General features: G+C 38.9%; 1 protein-coding gene across 21 annotated transcripts in view; it reads left to right on the top strand.

The window, feature by feature from the left end:
* Window positions 1-13,359, top strand: part of KCNMA1 (potassium calcium-activated channel subfamily M alpha 1) — a 368,746-nt gene that overhangs the window by 307,870 nt on the left and 47,517 nt on the right. For all 21 annotated transcript variants that reach the window (XM_071748266.1, XM_071748268.1, XM_071748267.1 and 18 more), the window contains 2 exons: window positions 1,338-1,431; window positions 12,827-12,950. In XM_071748266.1, coding sequence (XP_071604367.1) covers window positions 1,338-1,431; window positions 12,827-12,950 — 218 coding nt within the window. The remainder of the gene's footprint in view (window positions 1-1,337; window positions 1,432-12,826; window positions 12,951-13,359) is intronic.

The following is a 13,359-nucleotide window of genomic DNA, read 5'->3' as shown; positions in this document are numbered from 1 at the left end:
GGGCCCAGTCCTTTGGTCTTGACCAAGGCAAGATGAAGTTGCATGGCAGACTTGGGCAAACAGGTAAACATTGCAAGCTAGAATGCAGTCCCTAATAAAACAATGTTGGAAGAAGGATACTCTTTAATTTTTTCCCAAATAAGCCTAGGGCAGGTGACATATATCCAGGTTTTGTTGATGTTTCTACCCAGCTTGTTGCAAATAGAATTTATTTCCAGCCTCTGCTTGTGCACTGCTCACGTGTATTAAGCTCTTTTAATGCAGCTACTGCTACTACTACTAATCTCTTTCCTTTTAGCTTTAAAGAGACAGCTTCCTAGGCATCAGTTAGATTATCTTCCAGTTCATCTTTCAGTTAACAATAGGATGGAAAAATAAGTGTATTTTTTCTTCTGTGTTCAGCGTTAGTGTGAATTTGAGAAAGCAGGCGTGAGATGATCCCCTTGATAGCCCATGTAAACCTTATGTGAGCAGATTATCAAGTGGGGCAACAACCTTGAAAGAGTAATGGTGATGGTTAATTCTTAGAGAAGAGTTTTCAAGCAGCAGCACTCGTTGAAGCAATTTGTACTGTGGCATAGTTTATCCTAGAGGAGTTCAGGATGGGCAAAACCGTGAGCGATTTTACATCTGGAAATCGATCTGTCATTGCAAACCCACCTCATCCTCATTACAAGACTGCATAACACGTGCATCCTCTGTTATCCAGGTATTGTCTCCCCGCTTCCATTCAACCTCATTCTGTTCACTCCTGTTAAAACTCCCTTTTGTGAGAAGGGCAGGACGATGAGGTCTGACTTGTGCTGGAGATGTGTGCACACTGGCAGGCTGCGCTCACATCCCCGACTAACTGAATCATTGAACATCAAGGCATTGAATATTTTACATCTCTTCACGAAGACTCTGTTGTTTGGCATGTGAGGAGCAAGAACGTCTGGTTCATTAGCAAAAGCAGGCTGGCAGCTGTTCTGTTGGTATTGCAAATAGGACTTCATCTTTCTGGGAATATAGCAGAGCACTAATTCCACTTTTCTGTAGTGCAGATTAACTGAAAATAACTCTAAGAATAACCCGAATGCGGTTCCCCCACCTTTTGTTTTTGAAACATGAGACCAATTTGAACGCCTCTGTTCAAAACCCTGGTATTCTACCCTGCTTCTCCTTCAAACCAATCTCTTTGACTAACATGTATTTGATTTTTATTACTGTTGGGCCTATGTTAGCAGTGAAGTATCAGTGCGTGAATGGACGTAGAGTGTGTGTTCTTTGCTACTTCACTTGTATTTCAGGCAGCACTTAGAGCAGTGCTTAATCTCATGAGTTCCTTATATTTCCAGTTGAAGATGAGCAGCCGTCGACACTGTCACCCAAAAAAAAGCAGCGGAACGGAGGCATGAGAAATTCACCCAACTCCTCACCCAAACTGATGAGGTAAGACTGCAAGAAACTCATATCTTCATCTCCTTTCTTCCTGCCTTCTTCTTCTCCTCCCCCCACATCAAAAATAAGGGGAGAGGATGGGGGAAGAAAAAAAAAAAAAAAAAAGAAAGATTGTTAGATGGTTTCTGAAAGGCTGAAGTATTTATTCTGTCAGCTTGTCAGCAGTTAATGATAGAGCTGAAAAAAATTCTGTCATGAAAAACAGTTTGAAATGCTGTTTGAAAAATACATAGGCTTTAAAGTCTTAGCTGTCACCCTGTCCTGTCCGTGTGTAGTTCTTAAACAGCAGTGGCACTAATGATAGCACTAACCAATCAGGGGAACTCATGTGGTTAGTTTGCCTCAGGCAATTCTCTTTTTGTTGGATTCCCTCTGAGTACTGTTTTCTGTACTTAAGGCCATATGTGAGATGTATCATCACAATCAAAAATGAACCTGAGTATTACCTTCCTTTTATCCTGTCGATTGAAATCAAATTTCTGTTAATTGATTTAGACTGATAAAAAAAAGTCTAATAATCTATATACTTGCCAAAGCAAAGTTCAAAACTAATGCAGTTTTACTCAGGCTAAAAGCACATTAATTATGAAACAGAGGGATTTTTAAGAGGGTAGTATATACTCTAAGAGTGAGTGATGAAAACATCATCTTGTTAGTGATTTTTTTTTTCCCCCTGATGCTACGTGTACATAATTTTGCACCAGTACACCTTTACATAACTATGGAGGAATTATTACCTCCAAGAGATTTGTTAAAACTGGAGCTGCAATGAGAGCTTGGAATCTAATCAAAGAATATGACATTTGCATTCTGCCTCACTGTGCTTCACCTTTTGCCTGCTCAGCTCAGCCAGACCAGGATCAGGTAGCTCCATGGAGTTTTTACAAGGACACTGATCCTGCTCTTGTTTCACAGCTCTAAAGCAGCCAGGCTATAGAACCTCAGTCCATAACTTTATCCAGAACTGAGTATCACAGCAGGGATTTTCTACTACCTATTTATACACAGAGAGAGAAAAAAATTCAACTCCTTTACATCCATAACCAGGTCTTAGAGTCACAGAGGTTAGGTGAAAAAAATAACCTGAATACATAGTTCTTTGCATATATAAAATCATTCATGACTTTTATTGTGGACAAGGATTTTGATCCTTTAACAGTTGTGTACCAGCTAGGTAATGTTCCAGGAGACTGGAATTTTCTTTGGCCAGCTACAGAAGCATCCATATTTGTTTGTTGTTACTGCAATGTAGGGCATAGCCAAGGACATAACTTCTACAAGTTGTCTTCATCTCTGTTTAGACTACAGAACCAAAAGTGAGATTGATTCACAGAGGAAAATGCACCCAGCTGTGGCTTTTTTTTCCTCCTCTTGACCATCCATTTCTGTTAAATGTATCATTAAAAGTTCTCTGCCTTCCTGTTAGCTCAGCCTTGCCCATATGACACTGATTTACATGCTTGTTTACACTTTATGAGGAAGAATAAAATGAACACACTGGCAAGCTTCTCATTTTTATGGTGTCAGTTGTCATGCTAGCATCATTTTCAATTTCCTTACCTTTGGGAAGTCTTTTTATCTGGAACTAATATTTTTAAACACCTAAAGTTTTAACCATGTGGGAGATTCCCCTCCCTCACCAAATCCTAATTTTGGAGTAGTAGAAATAAAAAGAAAGAGAGGGGAAAAGAGAGAAAGAACTGAAACATTTGGAGCTGAGCACACTGTCCCTGTTTGCTATGTAAAGTATGCCTCATTTCTTTGATCTTGAGTAATAATAATTCTGGGGAGTTATACTGTTTTCATATGCTTCAAAGCTGTGTCAAAGTTTTGCTGCTTAAGGGTACTTCTTTATTCTATTGGCTCTTGGGTACTGAGATGACAGGTCCTCTGTACTAGGTGCAGGCTTTTTCAAGTCATAGCCTTCAGCAAAACATCAAATTACCAAATACAGGGTAACATACTTCTACACAAATGCCTTTCCTGTAGATATATTATACCATATATATTAAATACTTTAGTGTTACACGGTACATTTTATGTGCAATAGAAAGTGATGGTTTGAGGTAGCCTTAGGGGTACTTTTTTCCACAAGCAGAAAAAGCTAGTGTATACCATATCAAGTATGGTTTTTACAGGACTTTCTGCCCGAAGGCCTTTGTAAATAAGTAATGATCAACAGATTGGCTGTGGGTTTTTGAAAAGCATGCCTGTGTCAGTTTGCATGATGGGGGAAGATTTTCAAAGTGGAGCCTGCTTTCATTGCCTGCTGAAGAGGGACTGAGGGAGAGTAGTCATCCTGAGCCTGAGCTGTCTGCTCAGTAGCACATCAGAATTGCTAAACACAGGTCGAGCAGCAAGTGGAGAACTTGCCAGGCTTCCAAGCCCAGACATTGTTTTCTTCCTCTTCCCCCTCACTGCTGAGTTTATTCAGCAGTGCTGCCTCCCCACCCCTGTCCTCTCCCCAGACCCAACCATCTCTTTGTCTCACCCTTTATCTCTGCCGACCTAACTTTGGTTCAAGGTGCTAAATAAGGGAAAAATGGATTGAATCAGAAGAGAACCCCGTTCAGCTTTATGTGTAATGGCCAAACCCTTTGCTCCTTGCCAATGAACAAAGGTGGGCTGTATTATCTGCTGCTTTGTATCCTCCTAAATTACCTCAAGTGACAGGTACTTGCTTTCCTGCCCAGAAATCTTTAGTGTTAATGTCAGCTAAAAGTACACAAGAGGTAAATCAGCTAAAGCACTCTCGTGTCTGTAGCTGATATTTATCTTTGCAATATTTTTCCCAAATTTACTTTAAAAGCTCCTTTGCAAAGCCAGCTTCACCCCTGTCCCTCCCAGAGAAACACCTGGCCACTTGGCAGACTTCTCAGCTCTGGTCCAGTAGCTAGAAGAGGGCCTGGAGAATAAGATGCTTGGAGCAGGTAAATGAGGAAAATGGGAAAAGTTCATTTATCACTGGTAATCAGAGCTGGGACTTCAGAATCACTCTCTGAGCAGCTCACAATTAAGATAACATTGAAAATGCTGCACAGATTTTAGGTTTCCCCAAAGGCTGGGCTAAATCAGAGAAGAGGGTGTTATGACATGAGATAAAACTTTATGATTTCTGCTATCCCTGGAGTAGAACAGAGGACAGAAGGTATGTCAGAGGGACAAGATGTGTCATCCCTGGGACATCATGACAAGAGTTCTGACAGGTATTTATTAAGAACTGGTAAGAAGGTGAGAATTTTTGAGCTTTACTCACACACAAGTAGAAAGCTGTATTACCAAATATGATCTTGATAGATAGATTGAAGGCATCTTTTCCATGTCATCTTTCTGACATTATTGTCTCTAAATGCCATTAAATTAGAGATTTAGATTATAAATAGATTATAACATTCAACTGTTCTTTGTATGTATCACAAATGGTCTAGAGGCACATTTTAGAAAGTAATTTTTCTGCCTGTATCCTGCATTGCATCAAAATATGAGGAGAATCACATTGATGCAATACTGGAAGAATCCAATCAATCAGAAACAAATCCTTCAAATGCCAACTATAGCCAAAAATGCAAATTAACTAGAAAAATACTCAGCCACTCTGCATTGTCATGGTTCCTTTACATCTGGTTTCCAGCAGCAGAAGTCTGTTCCATTTGACCTCCAAGAACATGGGTATTATTTTAAAATAACTTGAACTCCCAAAGGAATAACTGGATAATTGTCCTGTGGAGATATGAACACAAGGACATCCTATTACAATAAAAAATAAAATTAAAATAGCCAGTGGAAGGAAAAGAAAGGAAAGTTTTGAGTAGGGAGTGATCACATATTTAGTCTCCTTCCTCATGAGATGGAAAGTAGAAGCATCTGAGGCTTCTGGTGTCATGCAGTGATATCCAGCCACCTGTTTATCACAGGTTATTGGTGAGCAGCCATGTTACACACAAGGAGGCTGTGTTGCCCCAGTATCAAACAGCAAAGCTGTTTTTTATTAAAAAAAAAAAAAAAAAAAAAAGTGTCATGTTGGATTCCAGAATGACCAGTAAAAATGTGAAAAGGCTTGGATATGAATCAAAAGAGCCACTTGAAAGGATTGTTGCACGGGCTCAAGTCAGCACTTAATGCTTTGGTAGCTGCTACTGCATGAGTGGAATATCCTGACTTGAAGGAAATGTCAGCCCAGCTGAGTCAAACTACCTCTTAATGCAAGAACAAATAGCAGATGACAGGGCCCAAGGGGCCTGAAGAGCAAACAAATAGTTTGTCCCTGTCCACTCTGAATGTAGTGGTGTAGTTGACATAGGCCTCTAGACAAGTAGCATACTCAGCAAAGGGTCATTATCATTAGTGTCCCTGATCACATAAGAATCAGAGGCATCAGAGGACACTGGCTTTTCAGTGTGTTGCCAAGGAGAATTTCATAAGCCTGAGGATTTTTCTTGATCAAGGATCTAAAATAATTCCCAACCAAACCATAAAACTTGTGCTGAGGCTGTCAACACCCAGCTAAGTGACAGGGGAAAAAGTGAGCTCTTTGGCATATGTTCCTGAAAACCTAATGAGATTATTTATCTGAAGTTAAGGAGGAAATCTCCTGTCTTTTTTCCTGAAGCTGGATAGCATATTCGAAGTATATGAACAATGTTCATGCACATTTATCTCCTCATCCACCCACCCAGCCACATGCACTCAAATGTACACACACATATTTTTGCTGATGCCCCTTGGGATGAATTTGTGTTGTCCCTCCATGAGCTGAAAGTGTGAAGATATTAAAAAAAAAAAAAAAAGGATAGAGGTTTAGAGGAGAACATTTCTCAAGCAAAAAAATGGTCAAATAAGTTAAATCTGATCATTTTCCATGCATCCCCTAAACCACAGATGAAGGTAAGGTTTGAAGAGGTGAAAGCTCACTGATGAAGCAGAATACTGGTTTATGTTTCTGTCCCTCAGCCTTGAGGCTTCCCCCTTTGTTAAGGATTTACAAGGCTGATGATGCAGTGCTAATACAGGATGATAAATAAGCTGCAACACAGCAGGTATTTAACAGCACATTTGGCTTCCTCATTCTGTTTTACAAGTTCACTACAAGCAAGGTGAGCAAGAGGAATAAGTCAGTAATCACTGTGTTATTTTAGACCTGGTTTTACCACAGTTATGAGGGGGTAGAACTTAACACAGGCTGACAGGGGGTAGAATGCAAACTGTTGTTACCAGTGGTAGTTGGGCTATAAACGTAGGAATAAAAACAGTAGAGGGTTTTTGCATGCTGTGAAATCTTGCACGAGTGTTTTTGAGATGAGAGAGCAGTCTTGGGAAAGAAAAGGAAAATCAACAGGCTTTTTTTAGAAAGTTCAGGGTAACAGAAAGTCCACTCAGATCAAGGCAATGGAAAGAAAAAAAACCTCTTGAGCTTTAAACTGGGTTTAAAGAAAACTGGATATTCTTATAAACTTTTAAGTGGTAAGAAACCATTCCTCTGTTTTGTGATGCCACTTAACACTGGGCTTGTTTTTTTACAAATGAAAAAATATTTTTTCAGGTATATTCTCCTACCCCTCAAAGACTGCTGGTTCTGCAGCATGAGTAGATAAATATGGGAAATATTAAAACCAGAAGATACACTGGCTGTTGCCTTGTCTCCTCATCATTACATTCCTCATATAAATGTCTAAAAAAATAACTGGTTTGTTACTTCTCTATGTGAGCAGATTCATCCTTCAGAAGCGTATTCTGAGCATGTCCTGAGGTATCAAGATTCTTTCATGAGCAAGATCCTTACAGTAGTCTTAATGAATAAAAAATAACTCTTTAGTAAGGCTTCTGAGGATTAAAAAAAACAACAAAAAACTGCAAAACAAACAAACAAAAAAAAACCCCAAAACCAAACCTTCAGCAACATCTGGCCAGAGAGAAGGAAAGGAAAGTTTATAATATTATTAGCAGTGTAATTCAGCCCATAATCTTGCACTGGGTACAAATCAGTGTATTAGATAAATCCTTATTTGTAGATTTAGGGAAAAAGTGTGCCAGCTTCTGAATGTGACAATGAAAGCATTTAACAGTAAACTGCAGGGTTTCTTTCTCTTGTTGCACTGCATTTTCTTCTCTAAAGCCCTGTGCATCTGAGCACTGAATCCTCTACCCATTTCCTTGCTGATTTACCTGTGAAAGGCAAGAGCAGGCACGTGAGTGTCATCAGCCTAACACAGGTAGGCAACACCTCCTCATCCCAACCTCGTGCCATCCACACAGCCCAGAGAGGGTCAGGGCAAACAGCTAATGGTACCCGACAAATGTTGGGTGTATGAGTCACAAAACATTTGCTGAATTCCATCAGAATGTCGTGACAACCTTCCCAGCAAGTCCCAGGGAGCTGCTGGAGCCAGTGGAGTTTGCCTGTGACAAGCCATCACTCTGCCTTGCTTGAGCTTTACAGCATCAGTCAAAGCAGGCAGGAAAGATTGAAGTGACAGAGGCCCACTGAGTAAATAGTGAAACATGCAGCACATCATGAAATATTCAGCCAGGGTGTAAAAGCTCTAAATGCTTTTTCAATTATTAGCACCTGCACTCGCTGCATACATCTAACACTAACAGCATGTTAATTGCCACAATTTGTTAGGAGAAAGTTCAAAGGCATGAGACATTCTCTGCTGTGTCTTTGGTTCCCACCTTACCTTCCACAAGCCCACTGTCTCTGTGTGCATCCACATCCAGCACACATCCAGATCCATGCACAAAGTCAGGTGGGAAAACTTAAAATTCCTGGCCCAGACACAAAGTGAGTTGCAGGACCCCAAATCTGAAGCAGGAGACTGCTAAACATTGTTTTGTGGGCAAAATCCACTTGTATGACTGTATTGTTATAATACATATGTATTACATTATTATAATACATATATGTATGTATCATAACATGACATATTATAAGAGTTCTCTATATAATCTGCCTGATAAAGGCAGAAAAATCCTGAAGAGGACTTCTGGTGTTCCCAGGGGCATTGGTTTGATATATGGAGAATTTCAGCGTGGGGCAGAATAAAAAGTAGCCATGAAATTGTTTTGCTAATGTGCAAAGACTAACAGATTATTACAGTTTATTTTGAAACCAGACCAGATTCCCTACTGATTGTATTCTTGTTCCTAGTGCTCAACATCTGGAGGAGTTCCACTGCAGATCTGTGTTGCTCTAATACTCAGTTGCCTAAGAGTGGTAGCAGGAGAGTTAAGACCAAGGTGACAGAATCCAAGCTAAACAAGACTCATTTAATGGGGCAGCCACTTGGCTCCAAATGGGCTGTTCAGTTCTGCCCATCCCCACACGTGCTCCAGACTCAAAACCTCCTAATAAAGAAGTTTTAGTAATAAATGTGTGCTAGGAAAGCTGTGCTCTGAAAGGTAATGTTGGGTTTGCTGGAAGGGAGATTTATGGTTTTGCTTTAGGCTGTTGTCTTCCAGGCAGGGTTTTTGAGTTGCTGCTGTGCTTGGCATTTAGGGTCATTTCCAAGTCTAATTGATCATACATGGCATTATAGGCTCTTTTGAAAAGACAGAATTTTCCTCTTCATTTTAAGTCTATTTAGTATCTGCTGTAAGAACCAGAGAAGCTATTTTTAAACTGGGGTGATGGATGAGAGGAATTTAACTTTTGTTCCTTTGCACCTATACATGCTATACATGCATATAAATATATGTATATATGCATATAAATAAATATTTATGCTTGTCTTCTCCTAGCTGGCATGCCCAAATGCTTTGGTCATAGCAAGCCATGAAAGCCAACATCTCAATTCAAACAAATGCTGTGGATTTCATTTGGTAAAAGGTGTTTTCTTCCTAGATTTAGATTTTTTTCAAGCAGGTGACTTTACAGGCCTGGAGAATATACTCGGTGCAGCACTAATCCAAGCATTTCCACAGACCTGCCAGGGCCATCTTCAGGGGTGAGGGAGGCAGAGAGGCTCTAGAAACATGAAACCATGGCTTGGCTGTAAGGACAGCAACTGCAATGCTTTGTGTAATTTGAATTTTAATGGAGAGAGGGTGTCCAGACCCCCTCAGGCAGATCTGACAGCCTTAGCTTTTGTGTATCTGTCTTAATTAATTTATTTGTATTTGAAAAATGGGTTTGGATCATCAGATTAACAAAGCTGCCTATGTCCCAAGTAGTAGTACCATTTTATTACTGTATTACTTCATTGAATAGCCACTATTTTTCAGAGGAAAGAAGTCCAAAGATCAATTCAGGTTTTAAGTCCATAAAGCAGCACATCTTCTAACATCTGAGGACAAAGTTGAACCTTAGTGAAAAATTTTTAACCTCTAAAGAGATCTTTTATGATAACTTTATAGAGACTGAAAAAATAATTCATTAGAGAGATGAAAATAATCGTTTAGCCTAAAAGAGTTAAATTTAATAAACCCACTTATATGAAAAACCCACATGTTCTGAAACAGAAAGCAGTGACTAGTTTTATCTTGGTTTCCTTCTCAGGTAATAATCCATTCTTCTAGAGTAGAATTAGTATACTACTATTTATTAGCAGACTTTCTGGTTGTGTGATTCATCCTTTTTCCTTCTTTTAAGGCTACCATTTGCTGTACAGAAACAGAGGACCCCAGTAATTGATCCTATTGCAACTAAGTGCAATAATAATAATAATAATAATAATAAAAGTCATAATTTGTTTACCAAAATCTTCAGTAGGGAGTTACATCTGATGATTCATGTTCTTCTCCCCTGCACAGTTCTGTTTAAACCTCAGATAACTGGAAAACATAGCAGTGAGGTGAAACTGATAGATCTGCTTTGAATATTCCCTTTTACAATGCAAGACCCTTACCCAAGAGAGAACTCCACCAGGCTTGAAGCACTCACACACTAAAAATTGCCATAGACTTCAAGGCAGTTGACCATAATTTGATGTCAGATATCTGTTATTACCTTCTTTGTTACAAAATTCCTTTCAATTTGTATCGTTTCTGTGACTGGGATTAGAGTATTTTTAAATATTCATTTGTGTGAAAGCTTCAGATGATCTATTTAGTATTAAATCTCAGACCAGAAAAGAAACACTGATTAGAAAATGAGACTGTGGCATTTTTACAAACTGATTCATTATCATTTCTCTGATGAAGGGGAAGGGAAAATTCCTTCCTATATGCATCTAATTTCTGAAAGATAAAGGAGGCAATTGGATCAGTGAACTGGGCTTTGTCTCACTGTTGTGCTATGAAAGGCTGGTGGAGAAATGTGTTGTGAAAGTTTAGGAGGCAAAAAACCCAAAAACCAGAAAGAATGAAAAAATTTTCTCAGTGGAAACTCCTGGAGATTCCTAACCTTTTGTCAGATGTTCTTATTTTGAATAAGAATTTCTTCAAAAGCAAGAATTTCTCTATTTTTCTGGAAATTCAAAGCAAAACAAAAATCCCAACAAAACTCTTCAGTACAGGTTTTGCACCCACCAGTCACCTCTGCTTCCCACAAAAGAGGGAGCACCCTTGTCCAAGGACTTCCATTACTAAACCTGGAGGATGGTCAAAGACTCCAGGGAGTTCCCTAGGGACACCTCTGCTTTCAGACTGATAGTGAAGTGCACTGAACTGTGTCTCTGGTGAGTGAATGGAAAAAAAAAAAGACTTGGAAAGCAGTTTTTCATTTTCTAGATGAGTCTGATGATGCCTTTGCCATGCAGGACATTGCTTTTTCTTGGAGATTCAAGGGATTCTGGTTTAAATGGAACATGGTATCAATAGTTTCTCAAGTCTTTTAAGCCACTTTCTTAGGGATTTGACCTTGAATGAACTGAATGAGGATTTCCTACTGATCTGAATGGATTTATAATCACTGGCTGTAAAATGACACAAATAATTCACCCTAATGGAATTAGAGGGGATACTTTTCTTATGGATGCAAGCCTGTTGTAAGCAAGTTGTTTTATTGTATTATATCCAGGGTTAATTAATCTATATCACACAAAGCATTCAAAGGCTGCTTTAGCAGGCAATGCAGGCTTGAAACACTAAAAATTGCCAGAGACTTCAAGGCAGCTGGCCACAATTTGATGTCAGATATCTGTTATTACCTTCTTTGTTACAAAATTCCTTTCAATTTGTATCGTTTCTGTGACTGGGATTAGAGTATTTTTAAATATTCATTTGTGTGAAAGCTTCAGATGATCTATTTAGTATTAAATCTCAGACCAGAAAAGAAAGCACAGGCTTCCTTTAAAAGCAGGAAACTTCCCAGTTTTGAGAGTTGAGCCCATCTGGGCATTTCTTTAGACCTCCAAAGGCAAAGAGCTTTAACAACTGGCTCCCTGTTGGTACACTGTAATATTGTCTTTGAAATGTTCTAATTCTGTATCAGGATATTTCCAGCACTCTTGACAAAAACCTAAAGACCTCAGTTTTGCAGAGCTCTCTTCTTGCAGCTAAAATTTTAGGCTCACTTTCCCCTGTGCCTTATAAATACAGCTCCTAATGCTGCTGGATAACACAAGCACTTTGGGGTCCTCCCAAGCATCTGAGAGTGTTGGAGTCACCTATTATTTGGGTTTATATATGATTTTGGCACATAATTTAAAGGAACTGTGTGTGTCTGTGCTCAGATATAACTAGACTGCTGAAGAGCAAGTTTATAAAAGTGAGCTTTATTTGCTTCTCCTTTTAGAAGTCTTGCACTTTAAAATCTTGCTGCAAAAATCCTTAAAAGGTTATCACAGGTAGAGTTGTCAGAGAAAATGGACATTGTTGTTTGGTATTAAAATCATGTATTCCAGATGTGGGCATTTGTTAGTCAGTCTGCTCTAAAATGACATCCTGTTGAATCTTTAAAGGGCTTCAGTTTGGGAAAGCAAAATATGATTGGGCAAATTGCTAAAATATTTAAAGTGCAGCCTGTTAAAGCTTTTAGTGCGAAGAGCATCACGTCAGGAATTGTATGTGGTAAAAGCAAGTAATTGGCTTTCTATACTTCTGCCAGTCAGTCAGCATGGGGCTCTGTTCCTATCCCTTCTACTTCATTGCAGATGCTAATAGCAACTCTGGTATTTGTTTTGTGGAGGGGTGGGAGTGGAAACAAAGAAAAAACTTTTATGGATGTGATGGTGTTAGAAAGCCCTGTTTAAAGTGCTGTGGTTATTGGTGTAGACAGGGCATAGAAGATCTGCAAAGCAGCACCCAAAATTGTTTAATTACCTTTTGGTTTATTTTCAGCTTTTGTTCAAAAGTGCCTGAATTGAAAGCATGTTGAAGTGTAAATAAATTTCTTCTTTTTTTTTTTTTCTTACTTTTATCCCTCCTTGTACATAGCTCCTGGGATATCTTTCCATCCATAATTCATAATATTTTCCATTTATGTTGTCCTCAACTTGTTTTTCCCCAGGCATGACCCCTTGTTAATTCCTGGCAATGAGCAGATTGACAATATGGATGCCAACGTGAAAAAATATGACTCTACAGGGATGTTTCATTGGTGTCCAGCCAAGGACATTGAAAAGGTCATTTTGGTAGGTATTGATGATAAGTTGTGCTGGAAAAAAAGGTTATTTGAACCGTAGAATGGATGTCTAATGGATTAATGAATTAATCTATTATTAAATCCATTGTATTGAAATCAGAAACGCAGTGTGGTGAAATCAAAGCTAGAATTTTGGCTAAAGAATTGGGATTATATAGCTATATGCTCAGTGCAAAAATTTAAAAATTGGTCCAAAGCAGGCAATTACTTTTTCATAAACTGAAATTTGCATATTGAGTTTAAACCTTCAAAGAATTAAGATTGGAAATATTGCAATGTTTAAATACACCCCATTTATCTCTTTACCCAAGGCAGTGTTGACTCTAATACAGGCAAGTGTTGCTTTGCACTCTCTCTTATTTATTTCTGTGAATTTTGCTCTCTTAGAACTTCTCTCA

This window comes from Heliangelus exortis, chromosome 7, assembly GCF_036169615.1.
Source record: "Heliangelus exortis chromosome 7, bHelExo1.hap1, whole genome shotgun sequence".
Lineage (NCBI taxonomy): Eukaryota > Metazoa > Chordata > Aves > Apodiformes > Trochilidae > Heliangelus > Heliangelus exortis.
This window is presented reverse-complemented; position numbering and strand designations above follow the sequence as displayed.